Source organism: Tachypleus tridentatus, chromosome 8, assembly GCF_004210375.1.
Source record: "Tachypleus tridentatus isolate NWPU-2018 chromosome 8, ASM421037v1, whole genome shotgun sequence".
Lineage (NCBI taxonomy): Eukaryota > Metazoa > Arthropoda > Merostomata > Xiphosura > Limulidae > Tachypleus > Tachypleus tridentatus.
The window spans coordinates 130,505,872-130,524,302 of NC_134832.1; the positions used below are offsets into that span (position 1 = coordinate 130,505,872).

Below are 18,431 nucleotides of genomic sequence, written 5' to 3' on the forward strand. Positions count from 1 at the left end.
AACCTAGAGTATATTTCATATCTCACATAGGATCTGCACCCAGGAATCTTTTCAATTGATGCAGCATTTTTTTTTGGCTTGTTTTTGGTTATAACAAATAATATATTTATGTATATACATTGGTGCTTCAGTTATCTTTACTTGTCCAAGGAAATGGCAAAATTGCAGATAACAAAAACAGTTGATAATCCGACAGTAGTTTATCTCATTAGTTAACCTGCTGTTTAATCTAACTAAAATTTTTCATTATATGCAAGTTCATTGTCTTAATTTATAATCTTATTTACTGTTGTTTAATCACATTGTTATCAAGAATTATAAAAGTCTTCTCAGTTATAATCATAAAAGGCAAGTGTCAATCAGTCATGCTCAGTTTCTTGTAACTGTGAAATACAAAGAGTCCAATTCCATGTTTTGTACAAAATTACTCTCTCTTTTGATTGCCCATTTCTATTTTTGTTTAACTGTTAACAAAGGTACAAATAAATCCTAAATTTCAGCACTTTTTCTGCTATAGGCACAGAAATGCATTCACATACTATAAATGCCTATGAAAAAATAAGTTAAACCTTAGCACAAATCTATGCATATGAATTATTACAAAATAGCCTTGTTGAAATAGTCTGTAGGTGACAATGCGTAACTGGACAACACTCCAACATAACCTGAATAAGCATCTGTGCTAAAAGGATGGCTGCCATGCAACACGAAACAGCTGATGACAACTGAAGTTGATTGAAATGTTTAATAAGTCATATTATTTATTTTGTGTGTTTTTCTTTACTATGTTTTTAATCACTAATCAGTAAAGTTACCCAAGCTACAAATGTTTTGTATTCTTGTCTTAACAGCCAAATATAAAAGAGACAAGACTGCTTGAACCAGCCAACTTACAATTTGAACACACACCAGGTCCTTCATTATTCTTCATTCTTTCTTTCCCTTAAAACTTCTCAAAATAATTATGTCATTGTAATTCTAGACAGTAACTAACATGTTTTGAAAAAACAGTCTCTCAGAAATTAGTTTTGTTGCGAAAATTCAGGTGTTGCATAATCAAGGCACTAGTGTATTGTGTCTAGAATGTGAAACAGTTTAACTTTGATTGTGTTTGTTTGACTTTGAAATTGTGTATATACATTGTATCTACAATAAGTCAGACATCATAATGTTGAATATGATACTTTAATAATAGAATTATATATATATAAGTGGAAAATTGGTACATTGAACTGTAGATTGAAATATTTCACAAATATTTTATTTTAAAATGATAAACTGAAATGTAGATAATATAATAATGTCATCTTTAAACTACATTTAAAGTTACTTTTGTTGATGTACATTGACAATAAAATTAATTAAATTTTGAATGTAAATGTGAATAAATCATAAGATGTGCAAACAAGTCAGAGAAGAATCAAAATTAAGCATGTAATTACTGGTGGAAAGTAACATTGGCTGTTATAAAACTATACTGTCGTAGTTTCACAGTTAGTTTTATATTTTGACTGATGAAAACTCTTCAACTTGCCATATTACCTGCAATTTATGGTTTCAGTGGTATTTCAGTCCAGGGGATATGTTCTCATAAAGTATGAAACTATTAATAAAAAAAAACAAAAAAACTGCATCATAATTGTTTATCTTTTTAATATTTTGACATTTGTTTTCATTGTACTGGGCAAATGAAATGTATTTAAAGTTTATTTACAAATAAACTAACGTATGTTATTATTAACAATGTTTTTCTTATCATATATTTTGAATTTAGATGTAAAGACTAGTGTAAGCATCTGTTGTGGAAGTCACTTTCCTGGATATGTTTTAAGACAAGAAGCCTCATTTACAGAAACCATGAAATTCCCCATACCAAACAATTATGTATGTGAAAAAACAAATTTGAATGGAAAGAACCTAAAACAGTCTATTATACCTCAAGTTGGAGATAAACCATACAGTTGTGTAATTTGTGGAAACCAATTTGTAACAAATAGTAATTTAAAAAGACATCAAAAAGCACATACTGGAGATAAACCTTACAGTTGTGCAATTTGTGGAAAACTGTGTGTAACAAATAGTGAGTTAAAAACACATCGGAGAACACATACTGGGGATAAACCTTACAAATGTTCTGCTTGTGGAAAACAATTTGGAACAAGTAGTAACTTAAAAATGCATCAAAAAATGCATAATAGAGAGAAACCTTACAGTTGTGCAGTTTGTGGAAAACAATTTGGAAGAAATTCTTACTTAAAAAAACATCAGAAAAGGCACACCATGGAAGAATTTTACAGTTGTGAGGTTTGTGGGAAAAAATGTGGTCTGAAATCTATATTACAAACACATGAGAAAATACACAATGGGGAGAAATCTTACAGTTGTGAAGTTTGTGGAAAATGTTTTAGATCAAGTAGAAAGTTAAAAACACATCAAAGGACACATACAAAACCTCACAGTTGTGCAGTATGTGGAAAATGCTTTGGACTAAAATCTAATCTACAAACACATGAGAGAGTACACACTGGGGAGAGACCTTACAGTTGTGCAATCTGTGGAAAACAATTTAGGACAAGTGGTTATTTAAAAACCCATGAGAAAATACACACTGGAGAGAAACCTTACAGTTGTGCATATTGTGGAAAATGCTTTGGGTTGAAGTCTAATTTAAAAACACACGAGAGAATACACACTGGGGAGAAACCTTACAGTTGTGCAGTTTGTGGAAAAAGCTTTAGATCAAGTAGTAAATTAAAAACACATCAGAGAACACATACAAAACCTTACAGTTGTGCAGTTTGTGGGAAAAGCTTTGGACTGAAATGTAATCTACAAACACATGAGAGAATACACACTGGGGAGAGACCTTATAGTTGTGCAGTTTGCGGAAAACACTTCAGAACAAATAGCTATTTAAAAATACATGAAACAATACATACTGGAGAGAAACCTTATAGTTGCACATATTGTGGAAGATGCTTTGGATTGAAATCTAATCTAACAACACATGAGAGAATACACACTGGAGAAAAACCTTACAGTTGTGGAGTTTGTGAGAAATGCTTCAGATCAAGTAGTAAGTTAAAAAAACATCTAGGAACACATATGAAACTTTACAGTTGTGCAGTTTGTGGAAAGAAATTTGGGACAAATATTAAATTAAAAATACATGGAAGAATACACTCTGGAGAGAAGCCATACAGCTGTGCAGTTTGTGGAAAACAGTTTGTAACAAATATTGGATTAAAACTTCATAAAAGAATACACTCTGAGGAGAAGCCTTACAGTTGTGTAATTTGTGAAGAACAGTTCACAAAAAGTTATAAATTAAAAATGCATCAGATAAAAATACATAGCAAGAACATGTACAGTTGTGCATTTATGGGAAACACTTCAGAAGAAATAATTCCTTGAAAATTATCAGCTAAATACACACAGGAGAGACAACTTAGTTTCATAATTTGTGAAAATGACTTTGCAATAAATATTGACTTAAACATGAGAGAATACAAATAGGTGAAATATTACTATATTATTGTTGAGTGTATGGTAAAGAATTTCTAACAAATTGTAGTGAAAAGCCATGGGATAATATATAGAGGTGAGAAACCAAACATTTGTAGAGTTTCAAAAATATTACTTACCTACTTTGGTATTAATTAAGTTACTACTGAATATGGTTTTGAAGAAGATGCATGTTTGGAGAAATCATACAATTGTGTAATGTATGAATGTGTGTGTGGGATAAATGGAGATCTTTGAAAACATGAGAGAATACTTTTCTTGGGAGAAATACTTTTTGTGTCATGTATTTTTGAGAGAAATTTGTCAGTAATTGTAACTTCAAAATACATGAGAAGGAATAATTTAGTTCCATGTGTGAAACATAATTCTGGTAAAGTGTGTTTCTCACCTTTCTTGAAGAGAAGAGTAATTCTTCATCAACAAAGAAAGATGATGTTGAGCCTTTTCTGAAAAGTTAAACACTCTAGGATTTCAATGAACCAATCCCTCTTGATGACAAGAAACTTACATGAAATAAAAGTGTACATTCGAATGGCTGGTACGGGTACTAACACTTTTATTCGTAAGCTTATCAATAAGTGTTAATACCAACACCAGAGGTTCTGAGATAAAATGAACTAATCATTCAGGATAGATACAAGTGTCATCTTGAACTATGTGTTGAGCCTTTTAAATATGCATAAATTCATTAAAAACAAAATTACATACTTAGTAAGCTGATCCTTTCTATCACCTTGACATATGATGTATATAGAGTGCACAAAAAGTGATGATCTATTAAGAATAGTAATTGGTTCCATTGTCTTACTTCATGTGAGGAACTACCAGGTTAAACTCTGCTTCACTTCTCTATCATGTTTCAGTACATTGAACTAAAAAATAACCTTTTTAAGATAATTTGAAGTTCCAGTAATATTCATCTAATCGAACTGAATCTTCATATAAAACTTTTTTAAGTAATTATGTTATATTCTGATATTCATAGTAATGTTTGAGATTGGGTGTATATGGCAAACAGCTTATTGAAGGCTACAAAATGCAAATAAATAAATATTAATAATTCTTTTTTAAAAGAAACAAATTACATAGGAATGTACATAGAGAAATATCAGCTCTGTTATATCAAATTCACAACCTTTTAAACCTGATTGTCTTGTGTAGAAGCGATGAAAAAATAGATATGTTTTAAAGAATTCAAAGGCCAGAAGTATCATCACACACACAAAAAGGGGGTATTTATTCTGTAACCTATACCATGGAAGATATATATCTTATCATTGAGAACTCCTGTCATTTTAGTGGCTTCCTCCAGTTTATTTTATTTTTTTATTTTACATTCGTGTTTTATACAAAGGCTAAAGTATGTACTGCCTTGGTTGCTTCTTTGAGTTTTTTAGTTTTACATCTTAGTTTTGTACAAAGCCTGAAGTACTTAAATACCTACTGCCTGCAGGCCCTTAAATCAATTTATTTTTTATTTCTTCTTCCAGTTTTATAGTTGTACATCCTAATTTTATACAAAGCCTGAAGTATCTCCTACTGAAGGGATTACAGTGAAAGATATGCAAAAATGCATGTTGTGTGTATTACTGGGTAGGAGAAAGTATCGCATGTGGGGTGAACCTTTGTACCTAGTTAGTACTGTGCTTGTAAGAGGAAGAAGTTCTGAGGAAAAGTTGATGTGTAACCTGATTCTCATGTTTAGAACACAGGTTACTGTACACTAATTTGTGACAGCTCATGTGTAGGAACTAACTTCTGTAGTCTTCACAACTAGAGACTGGATCGTTCTTCATATAATGACTAGACAGAAGCAGAACTGGGTTGGAGGGTAAACTGTTTCCTCTTTTGCCACAGGAATGATAACAGCTAATATATATTAGTTAAGTTGTGGTACATGTTCTACAGGCAAGAACATGCTAAATCTGTAGAAATATTGCTTGGTGAAGGTGAAATCTTATTACCCTGCATCCAAAATGTAATTTAAAATTGGGCATGTTTTTAGCAGGACAGTTATAACATTTAACAGTCTACACCCCTACTGAACTTGTGACTAATTAGAAATTATCTGACCTAACATTTTATAATAACTTTTGCTATATATAGTCCAGATTCCTATTCCTTTTGGCTCTCTTGTTTTCAAAAGTAGTTACTTATACTTCACTGAATCTTTGAGTCTGTAGGAATTAAATGCTGCATAGTGGGAAAAAAATAGTAATTAATAAACAGTATGTTCAGTAACATACAGGACTTGGATTTTAGCTAATTGCTAAGACACCTGAAACCAACTGGTCTCTGGTATCTATAACCTAAAAAATGACAGGCTGTGGAAATGTCTGGAGATTTTCTTATGATTTGAGAACAAGATCCAGCAGTTATGAACAGAACTTCTCAATACCTGTTAGGCCCTAGCAGAATTAAGTTGTATAATACAACAAACCACCACTGCTAATGAATTGTCCTTAGGTTGGAATGTAAAACAGTGTATATAGTCTTAAATTTTGTAAAAGTTACAGTTCAATTGAAAGGTTAAATGGTTTTTATGGCTTTCTTATATTTCATTTAATGGATTTGTATTACAAATACATCTGTCTTAGTGTTTTTCTTCTGGTTGTTCTTTGTATTACTTTGTGTTTCATCAGTTCTAATAATTTTGTAAGAGTTTCTCTACATGCAGTTGCATGTAAGAACACAAAAATGTTGTATCCCAAAGTTGTGTTTACATATATATATGTATTTATTTTAAGTATATTAGATGTATACTGTATTGTTTCTTTGTTGATTTTTATCCAAAATAAAATATACTATTTATCTATTATGTTACAAGTCTCTTTTACTTTAGTCATGTGAACAATGCTATGACATTTCATCAAATTCATTATTCAATATTATGCAGCAGATCATTATAATTATTTAATGTTACCATGTTCATGTAACATTATAACTGGTTTTTGATTAGCGTTGTATTTAATTGTTTAAATGGTTTTACTGTTTTGTGATTTTTCAGTGTTTATCCTTTTTTTTTTTGCAATATAAGATGTCAAAGGATTCTTTTAACTCCTGTTTTTGATTTTAAGTACAAAAATTACTTGTCATTGTTTAAGCTTTTTTTTATATATACTTCTGTATTTTTATGGGTTTTTTGTGTTTTTGTATGACATCTCTTTATGATTGATATGATTTAATATATGAATTTCTGTTTTGTAAAGGCTAAAGTAATGATTTAACTGTGTTATGAAGCTATTATATCATTATGAAATAGTTTGTTACAGCTACTGAAATGAACAGTTTTATGCTTATCAGTTGTTATATTTCATTACATCAATACAAGGTTTAGTTTGCATTTATTAGTTTCTGCTTTGGTAAAGAGCTTTTTTATGAATAATGAGATTTTTAACAATAGAATTATTAAAAGTAAGTAAGAGGGTGCAACTGAAGAGGAAGGACTTTGAAAAGTTAAGCTATTACAGATTTCTGAAAGATATCTATAACACAATTTATAGTAATTTTGGTTAAATAACAATATATATACTTACCAGATATTGCAATTTTGTTAAATAAAAGTGAAACTGTATGATTTTTTTATTTACATTTCAGTGGTGTAAGTTTCATTACTACACCAAAAGAAACTTAGTATGTGTAATGGTGCTTTACTTCTTTAGACTTGGGTGTATTTCAATGTACTGGGAAATTGTAAGAGAGTAGATACATTGTTTTATCAAGTAAATACAATCTAAAATTAGTTTATTGTTTCTTGGTTTTTAAAAGCTGTTATATTATTATAACTTATAGATAGGTTATAAATCAAGCTAAATTCATTTAATTATTAACATTATGTATATTGTTAGTTTTAATAAATTAATAAGTTTTGTTTTTATGTTATATAATTAAAGAAACTTTAGTGTAAAAACAGAGTTGTGATAAAAAATAAGTGGTTCTTAATCATTAGGCTTAACAATAACAGTATTATCAATAGGTTACTGGTATTTAGTATTAAGTACTTATTTTTAGACTTAAGTATATATACAATTGATAAGACTAGCTTAGAAGCTAAGAATTCACAGTTTGTTAGGTGTAATGAGTAGGTTTTATATGGGAACTCGTGAATGCCATGTACCTTTAAAGAAGCTAATAATGAAAATTTACTATTTTTATGTAGAGTTTGTAGGTTGAAGGCTATCCTAATCAAATGAGAGGCAATAGATAAAGAGAAGCATTGACTTTGGATACAACAGCAGGATTTCAGAAGGAGCTAAAGTATTTACATGCCAAGGATTTGTCTACTAACAATGACATTCATGGAATTAGAAATAGTACTGTTACAGTAAAAAGTTGTGAATTTAGTTAAAATGAGCCTATTCTGTTGAGCAACAAATCTAAACCCCTGGTTTCTGCTGATGAGGAACTATTGGAGGGGAGGAAAACAAAAGGGTCAGAAAAGATGTGGATTGTATAATCTGTGTGATAAAGAAGGAGAAAAGAATCTGATTATGCTGCATAGGGATATAACATACAGAGCAGGAAATATAAAGAAGGGGGCTAACAAAAATAATTTTTGTGGTACTTGTAGGGGCTAATGATGTAGGAAAAGGTAGATCAGAAAAGCTAATTAATAAGTACAAAGGATTGGTAAAAGCATTTGAAGAAAAATGTCATAATTAATTTTGTCAGGGATACTGCCCAGAATTAAATGTGGGGATGAAGCTATAAGTAATTCATTAGGGTTAATGCTAGGCTTAGGCCAATATGTAAGAATGAGTATATACAGGCTGGTTGGACTTGTGGGATTGGATCAGTACAAGAAAGGAGTTTTCTCGGGATGGATGGTTTACATTTAAAGAGGGTAGGGGCTGGCTTATTTATTAAAGCTATAAATTCAGTTGTAAGGGAAGTTTTAAACTAGGACTACACAGTGGTGAGGGCAAGGAAAAACTAAATGCTAAAAAAGAATAAGAAGCAGAGAATAGTTCATCATGGGAGATAAGTACGGAAGTAGTTGTAAGGATAGGCTTAATTTTTACTATTGTAAAGTGTAAAAATAAAGTAGATGACTTTAGGAATAATTGAAGCATGGTTAAATATAGATGATTTTGAGGATAGAAGGTTTTTTTGGAAGACATGATTGTAGGTTATTTAATAAGGACAGAATAGTAAAGAAAGGGGAAGGAGTGGCTATATATGTAAAGTATGAGTTACATCCTGTTAGAGTATAGAATATTAAGAATAATAGCAAGGATACTGAAGCCATTTGGGTTTCTTTTAGTGGATATCAAGGGAAAAAGATTTTTGTAGAAATTTGCTACAGACCACCAGGTGAAACTGATGAAATTAGTGAGAAGCTTTGCAATGAAATTAAAATTTCAGCTCTTAATGAAGTCATAGTTATGGGTGATTTTAATTTCAGGCAAATAGACTGGGACATGCTAGAGTCAAAACACGAGGAAGAAAAGTTTTTGGAAACTCTTCAGAGTGGCTTTCCTCATCAAATAGTTAAGGAACCTACTAGAAACAATACTGTTTTATAATTTATTGTTAACTTTAAATTTATAAATGATCAAGAGGATAGAATTTGAGGAATATTTGGGTGCAAATAATCATTGCTTTATTAGGCTCAATGTTTTGCTGCTTATGGAGATAAGGAATAATGACATTTTGGTTACAAATTCAAATAAGTTAATTTTGAAGGTATATGACAAGAATTATATGTTGTGAATTGGCAGCTGAGTTATTTGTAGACACTGATAACATGTAGAACATTTTTAAAGATAATTTCTTAAATATTCAAGATAAACATACTCCTTAAAGGAAGAAACTGATAGCAGCAAATAAAAAACCAAATTGTCTTACAAAGAGTTTAGTTAGAGAGAGGAAATTAAATAAAAAATATTGATTTAAGAAATTTAAATTGACTGGTATGACTGGAGAATATTAAGAAAGTTAATGTAATAGGAAATTAGGACATCAGAAAGGAAGTATGAGAAAAGGTGGGTGAAAACACAAAATTTAACAGTAAGTATTTCTTTTAGTACATTAAGGGTAAACAAAATGTTAGAATGGGGGATAGGACCTTTGAGGGATGATAAAGGAAGGCGAGTATCTGATGGTTACAAAATGGTTGGGTTATTAAATTTTGATTTTTACAAACAAAGTTGTAAGTAGTATTCGACATCTTGAACAGTTGATAAATGAAAACAAGTTCATACATAATGACTGCATTAATTATGAACTGATTAAGAAAAATTGATAAGTTTAAAAATGATCAGGCTTTCGACCAGCTAATACTTCCTCAGTATGTTTCCTAGATATTTGAGCCATTTACTACAATTTTTTGTCAGTTCTTGATTAGTGGGCAGGAAGCAGAGATTTCAAGGTTGGTATATAATTCTTCTTTTCAAGAGAGGCAATAAAAATATCCCCAGTAATTAGACTGATTAGTCTTACATCAGTTGTGGGAAATGTTTTGGAAAGTCTATTAAAATATGCTGTGTGTATTGTTTTGTTTTCATAAAAAATGTGCATACATACACACAGGTAGACAGGTAATAATGTCCATGTGCACACCCTCTTAATGTGGGTGCAAACTTTCAGGTTCTGTGCTCTTGGAGCTATGGGTCACATATTCTTTTACATGTGTTTTTTTTTTTGCTTGCTTAACTCACAAAAAGATGCATACACATGTGGATAAGCAATAATATCTAGGAGCCACACTCTCATAGTCCACTTAGTATGCATGCAAATTTCAGGTTTCTGTGTTCTTTCATCTTGGAATTATGGTGGTCAGACCTGCAGACTTGCCCTTTTATTATAGGTTGAAACTAAACTGTAGAAAAGTCCTGTGCTTGAAATTACTTTTAAGCAGTGAATAATTTAATTTCTCAGTTTAGTTAATGATGAAGAGCATTGTTCTTTATGATAAACAATATTTTACTGTATAATTATTGTTAAAGTATTTTTATTTCATTGTTTCTCTGGATTAGTCTACTAAAGTACAATTATTACAGAGTTTTATACTTAAAATACTTCAGTGTATTGTGATGTACCAAATAAATTTCTTTGTTAGAGGTTTAAGTTGCACTTATGTGTGATTACAAGGATGGGAAGAAATTAGCTAATCCTTGACCAACATGCATTTGTAAGCCTGTTGAATATAAAGCTAAAATTAATGTTAGTTAGTTGAGGACAATAGTGAAGCAAAGAGGACAGGGTAAATGTAGTATAGAAACATACCATGTTTTCTACCCCTGTGTGTTAATACACACTTTAAAAATTCATTATTTGAACAAGTATGTGCAGTTTACGTATGTTCTCTAATTTTGGAGGTTTTTCAAAACATTATTTCAACAATGGCATTTCAAGCCAACCACTAGAATGTCTATTTTTGCTAAGTAAATGTGTATTATTTATGTGTTGTTAGTTTCATGAAGTATAGTGGTTTAACTGTTTAATATATTGAATGTTATTACTCTTAACTGTTAATTTTTAGTATTATTACACTTGTACATTTGTAACTTCTGGTGACTCCTCTACATTAATAAATTTTACTGGCAGTGACTGATTTGGTATGCAATTTGTTATAACTGTAACTCCAACCAAGTATTTTCAGTTTATTTCCTATGCTGTTTATTGGCTTTTATTTGTGTGTGTGTGTGTGTATGGATTGTAACTCACATCACTAATTATCTTTATAATATGCTCTTCATTTCATTGTTTAATTTGCCTGGCAATTCCATCATACCCAAAACATTTTCATTATGTGGTGTGTACACTTTATAAATAGACCTACGAGAAGTCATTTATATCCTGTGAGAAAACAAAACAGTTGTGAAAAAACTGCTGGTAAACATGCTATCTTGTTCATTCTTTGTGAGCCTTTCCATTGTTTTGTTAATATATGTGTTGACAGTTTTGAAGTTTATTCTGTTTTTGGATTCACAGTATTTGACTTTTTGAAGGAAAATGCTCAATAAGACAAGCAGAAACATTCTTTAAGCCACTACACTCTAAAGCAGACTGTCTGTAAATAAGGCTCTAGTTAAACAATTTATAACAAAAACAGAGCATCCACTTTCTGCTCATACAAACACACACACCATTAACAAATCAATGATACAGCATTAAGAAGCTTTCTCTTTGCTTGCTTGTTGGAAAAGAGTTAGTCATGTACATTCAATGATTATTCATAATTTAGGGTAATAGATGTTTTTATTAAAATTAATAGATCAGTATAACCCACCAAAGGAACTCTTTCAAACACCATTTCTTCAGACTGATTTTCCTGTGAGTGGTGAGTGTAATGTTATACAGCCCCCTTCAAAGCTGCTTGTTGTTGCCACAAGTTTCCAGTATCTTGTTAAGAGTGATTCCTTTTTGTCCCAAAGCAAATCTTTTGATGGTAGCATTGTCTGAAGGTACTTCATTGGAATTTCCCTTAGCCCATTTACTTGCATTTCTTTTATGATGGTCATACTTTTAATTGAAAAAGGCTAATATGATACTGTGTATAATGAACAGACGTAGTCTTGTGGCTTATTACATCATTAAAAACCTACAACTCCTTCTAGCTATCAAACAAGTTTACAACAGTAGAAATGTATCACTTACAACACTGCCCCTTCCTTGATTGTGAAGTTCCTTGAAGAATTCTGTAATCCTAGTGCAAGAAATTAAGGGTAAATACCATGCTGAATTATTCATTCACCAAGTATTTTTTTTTTTAATGATTTTCTTTTCTGAGGTCTTATAGTATGCAGATATGATAACATATAGTTCATTGTTATCACTGGCTGTCTTGTTGCTGGATGGGTGGACAAGTACATCCACAGGTGAAAAACCTCCAGAAGCAGTCTCATCAGAAATTCTGGGCTTGTTAGAAGTTTTAGCTTCTGCTAACAAGTTCCTCTTTGGATTTAACCAGTTGGCACTTCTCACATTGATGTACTTCCATATCTGATTATGAAAGATAATCCTTTACTTGCCTCACCTATCCTTTTGAATTCAGCAAACCACATCACTGATTGTTTGCAGTACAGCATGCATCTTTCCTAACACCTGCATAACTTAGAAGGTTGTCCATTCTTTCAGTGACAATTATATTACTATATAGCTGGGTCATGTTACCTCAGTGTAATCCAGTCTTATTAGTATTAACGTCATAGCAACTTTTCATTTTATCACTAGCTGATTTACATCCTTCTCAAGTAGGTATGTATGTTGTTGATGGTGTTCCATAATCTCTCTACATATCTCGTGTATGACTCTCCTGAGTAACTTCTTATGAGACAAAGTACAGAAGGTCTATTAGCACATTAAGTTCTCTCATGAATATCAGTAATAAATTGCTGGTAGTTTTGTGTTTGGCCAAATGATAACTCATTAGCAGCAGTAGAAAATCTTGATTCCATGGTTTTCTGTATTCACTTATATACATGGCTAATTGATTTAACAGTGTATAGTTGTATATCTCCACTAGGCTGTGAAAAGATAGAACAAGGCTTGTTTGGTTTTCTTAAATCATAGGATCTAACATATAACTGTAGAGTCTGATTCAAAGATCCATCTATTATTTGTATGAAATTATATTTACACATCAAATTTGGGGTAATTTATTGATGAGTTTCTTTGCAAGAATTTTTTGCTTACTGGTTAAGAACAATTTATGCATATGAACATTTCAGGAAATAGTTCATCACAATAATGATGTATCTATTCTCACTGTTACTGTGGAAGAGAGAGTCAAGCATATCAATAGCAATTAATACTGGTAGTATTCCAACACATGAGCAACTACAATGGTACTGTGTTGGAATACTACTGGTATTAATTGCTATTGTTGAAGCATTATATTATTTGCTTAAGTATCTTCTTAATATACAAGTGTATGGCTACTTGAAAATTGTATAGATGACAGAATGCTTAAAATATAGAGAAGTACCAACTATAATTGTTGTTTTGATTCTCTGGTATCTTTTGATTTCTAACATACTTAGTCTTCTTATAAACATGAAAAGCCCATTGTGCCCAGTACATTTTGGTTTTAGGTTGTATGAAGTAACTGTTTGCCATGAGGGTCTTTCAGCATTATTCTTGAGCCACAAAATATTTAGTTTTAAATCTGTAGTTTTACTCAAGCATGGAGGTTGTACCAACTCACTTCCTCACAGTTAGCCCCCTCCCCCCAAGTGGTACAGTTGCATGCCTGCAGACTTATACTGCTATAAACTGGGTTTTGATACCCATGGTGGACAGAGCACTGATGTAGCTTTGTGCTTGAATACAAAACAAACAATTCTTGTAGTTATTTGTAGATGTGATTCCTTGGACTTTTGTACTTTAGGTTAACAGGATTTTCTCTACTATACTTTGTTCTTCTCACAGTTTTACATTCCTCAGAAGAATGTCTTGACATTTTCATAGTTCTGTATTCATGCAGTTAAAGCATAACTCCTGGAGTTTTGGAACTGTCTTGTTATTTGGTTTTCTTGGTTGTAAAAATTTGCCAGATAATTTAATGCTGCATGATCAATTTGGAGCATAGATATATTTGTCTATATAAATAACAATGAAGATTATTCAGGGTTTTTAAGTTGTACAATATCTTCTTTCCATGGCATTCATTGCCTTTCTATAATTGGCAGTCACCTGTTATTTTCCACAGTGTACTTGTGACAAAACTACTCCCATTGTAAAATCACAAGCATCTCTGTCTAAAACAAGTGGATTGCTGAGAGATGGGAATGTCAATGTAGGAGTGGTAACCAGTTCCATCTTTAGTTTGTTGAATGTTTGCTCATAATCAGATGTTCAGCAAAACATATTTGGCTTTTCCAGTAATTTGTGTGATGGATGATTTATGTTAAAAGAATATTTTACAAACTGATGATAGTAAGAGCACAGTCCTCTTACTTCATAAATATTCCTTGATGTTGGTCAGTTCTGGATGGATTCGATGTTCTGTAATGATTATTTTTTCTGGTTTAGCTTAAGTCATGTGGGCCATTAGAGAAGGTTTCTTGATATTCCATGAATAAGTAATGTAACTGCTGGCACTAATCAGCTGTAAGTGATGTAGCAAGCTGTTGTTATATAAGGGATTGACATTGAACTTCTTATATTTTTCCCTTATCTTCCCTTATCCATTTCATATCTTATAGTTGATTATATATTTGGTTGGAACTTTTTATCTTTCTTAATATGGAAGTACTACCTGTACAGAGCTTCATATCTTAAAATGTTCCATCTAAACTTGATAGCTGTCATGCATTCATAAGAAATTACCAACCATTAATTTATCTGGACACATTAGAGTGTTTGTTTTCTATTATGGCCTAGTCTCTCGATGTAAATATATTTTTAGTATCTCTAAGTATAAGTGCTTCTGTTACAATGACTACTTGCCTTATTTTCGTAGGACCTCCAGTCTGTAGAATAGTAATTACCACTTGGAACACCAGTATTCATAATCATAAAATAAGAACCTAGCTTAACCTCATCCATGTTTGGGGGTAAAGTTAGTTCTTTATATGCAATATTCCTTGATGGCATTTACTAACACATCATGAGATGTAGAAAAGTTTCTCACAGTAATGGTTATTTTCTAACTTTTCACTTGTTACAACCTTATGTCCACTTGCCTTTCACATCATTCCACCTTCTTTCTTCATATCTTTAAGCAGTTTTCAACATTTCCTTACTAAATTTGGTTTTACTAACCTAGTTGTAGAACCAGAGTTTATAAGCATTCAGTAATACCCCACATCAATAGATCTATCCATGTAAGATGGTGCTTTGGCATCTTGATCTGCAACCTAAGTGGATTGTAGTTCCATTGGGTAGCTTCAAAATTTTCTTTGCATCTAATCTGCTCCAGCTTGATTCTCATCTGCTGTGGTATCTATAAATTGGTCCCATGCCAAGGGATCCATCATTACAGGAGGAGTTTCTTAGTAAGATAGCAGACAAACCTTTTCAAATCTCATGTATATTTCTTAAAACCCTTTCTTTCCTCTGTTTGCTGTTCCAAACATTTACTCTGGATGTTTCTTTATGATGTCATGGTTGAAAACTGGTTTATAAGGCAGTTATCAATGCTTGGTAGTTATTTTGCTTTGGCTTTCAGCTGAAAGGTTACTTAACATTATCAAAACTGGCAGCAAGAAGAATGCATATATATTCACTAATCAACTTCGCACTCTTGAAATGATTTCGAATTAAAACTGTTGCAACTCCCATGGTATTTTCCCATCATAGTGCATTGGTTTTCCTATTGGCTGATCTTGAGTTGAAGAACTAACTTCTGTATCTATGTTTGATAGTATCATATGTGTAGATCAAGTACATTTTCTCATTTCATATCTTATAGTTGATTATATATTTGGTTGGAACTTTTGAGCTGTATGTTTTAGCGTTGTTCTTTTGCTTCACATGCTCTCTAACTCATTTTGTATACAGTGATATGGAAAAATATTCACCCCTTCTCTCTGCAAGGTTTCCACACTTTGTTGCCATCTGAGCTTTCAATCATGAAACTTTCAAATGTAACTTTATATTTAGAATCTAAATAATCTGCCCCAAACTGAGAAAGCTAAAAAAAGGCTGATATTATGATGTATATAAGTTAAATTTACAAAGAAAAATTAAATTATTCTCAACTGCATAAATATTGAGCCCCTTTCTAAACAACCATAAATTAGTTCAAGCACAAAAGGTTAGTTTAAGAGGTCACAAAAAATTAGCATAATGATCTCTGTCTGTGTGTAATCAAAGTGGTTTAACTTCAGAGTTAATGAATCTGTTAAAGTCACAACTGACAGTAATACAACAAACAAACCATGAAGATTATGGAGTTTTCCAAACAAGTTAGTGATAAAGTGGTGGAGAAGCAAAAATGAAGCAAACTTACAAGAAAATTTCAGATTCACTGATATTCTCTTTGAATACACTGTAGTCCATCATTGAGAAGAGAAATGTGTTTCATAAAACCAAGATCAGGTCGTTCTTCCAAACTGAGCAGCTAGGTTAGCATAGAACTGGTTTGAGATGCTGCTGCAAAAACAACAGTGACTTTGAAAGATTTGAAAAGTTCCATGTCTGAACTGAGAATTTGTGTTCATAAGTTGACAATATCATGGTCTCTACACAAAGCCAGCTTGTATGGGCAAGTGGCAATAAAGAAATCATTATTGAAAATGAATAATCTTGAATCGCGTACGTAGTTTGTGACAAAGCATGTAAATGATGCTACAAAGATGTGACAAAAGGTTTTTATAGTCAGACGAGACAAAAATTAAATTTTTTGACAAAGTATTACGTCTGGTACAAGCCCAGTACAGCATATCATCAAATCAACACCATCTTAACTATCAAGCATGGTTTGACAGCATCATATTATGTGAATGTTTTTCATCAGCAATGACTGTGAACCTGAATGGTGAAAAGTAGAGGTGAATCCTAGACAAAAACATGCTTGTATCAGCCAAGAATTTCATGCTTCATCAAACATTCACATTTCAGTAAGACAATGACCCAAAGTATGGAAAGTTTATGGCAAAACTTTAAGGTTGCAGTCTATAAGTGATTTCCAATGAACTTCTCAAAATTGAAGCAATTTTGCTTGGAACTATTAAGCCAGAATTACACCATCAAATTGTGCAGAGCTGGTAGAGACCTATACAAAAAGATTCACAACAGTAATTGCTGTCAAAGGTGCTTCCACCAAGTACTGACTTAGGGAGCTGTATACTTATGCAATCAGCAAATTTTAATTTATATATTACCTTGTAATTTTTGTTGATATTGAACCACCTTGACACCTTATCATATTTTGGTTCCATTTTGTTACCTATAATTATATGTGGTGGAGTGAAAATAGAGATTTGCAGTTTGAGTAAATAATGTCTTTTATAACTCCAACCCTGTTTCCTTCCATTTTTACAATCCATATTTACAAGTTTTTTTTATTTATCATGTTTGCAGGGTTTTTTATTCGCAATTAGTGACAAAGTATTGCTTGATGTGGTAGCCAACATTGTACATTATAATAAGCAGTGCTGGTAACATGCTGGTACGGTTCGTGGTGATTTACTGAGGCTGTTGACTATTTGATTACATTAGTTCGAGAAGTAAAAGAATAAGATGCCGCTGGAAATTGTCATGAATATTTGTTTGACAATATAGTGAACATTTATAATTTCTGTGTTATTAAAGTTTCTGTATATAATATCTAGTAGTGGATTATATATATGTGTGTGTGTATTTATATATGCATACGCTAAGACACAAGCTTCATTAAGCGCGTGTAAAATTGTATCGGTAGAAAAGCATACTTTATAAATAAAACTATACTTCTAAAACATCGCTTTAAATAAAAGCAGTTATTCTACACAAGTGTGTAATAAAATTTAATATTGTTTCTTTTTACTCTGGGCATGGCCAGGTGGGTTAAGGCGTTCGACTCGTAATCCGAGGGTCGGGGGTTCGAATCCCCGTCGCACCAAACATGCACACCCCTTTCAGCCGTGGAGGCGTTATAATGTGACGGTCGTTGGTAAAAAAATAGTTCAAGAGTTGACGGTGGGTGGTTGACAAGTTGTCTTTCCTCTAGTCTTACACTGCTAAATTAGGGATGGCTTGCAAAGATAGCTCTTGTGTAGCTTTGCGCGAAATTGAAAAAAAGCAAACAAATTTTTTACTCAATTTGTACGCAAAGAGTTGGCTCTATAAGACACCATTGAGTTTCTACGTGTTACAGAAATTTAATGTTCGTTTTTATTATTTAGTAATTCTTGTTTCATTTTATACTTTAGCTTTTTAAATTGACACCAGATATTTGTAAAACAGTTAACTTCAAAGAAATAATGATCATTAGTTACTCAAGAATTATGATATATTTTACCTTATATAAAACATGA

General features: G+C 31.8%; 1 protein-coding gene across 5 annotated transcripts in view; it reads left to right on the forward strand.

Moving 5' to 3' along the window:
• The window catches only part of LOC143223490 (uncharacterized), a 55,886-nt gene extending 49,543 nt beyond the window's left edge, over positions 1 to 6,343 (forward strand). For all 5 annotated transcript variants that reach the window (XM_076451543.1, XM_076451541.1, XM_076451544.1 and 2 more), the window contains one exon: positions 1,775 to 6,343. In XM_076451543.1, the coding sequence (XP_076307658.1) occupies positions 1,775 to 3,414 (1,640 nt within the window). In that variant the 3' untranslated portion in view covers positions 3,415 to 6,343. The remainder of the gene's footprint in view (positions 1 to 1,774) is intronic.
• Positions 6,344 to 18,431: the final 12,088 nt, after the last annotated feature.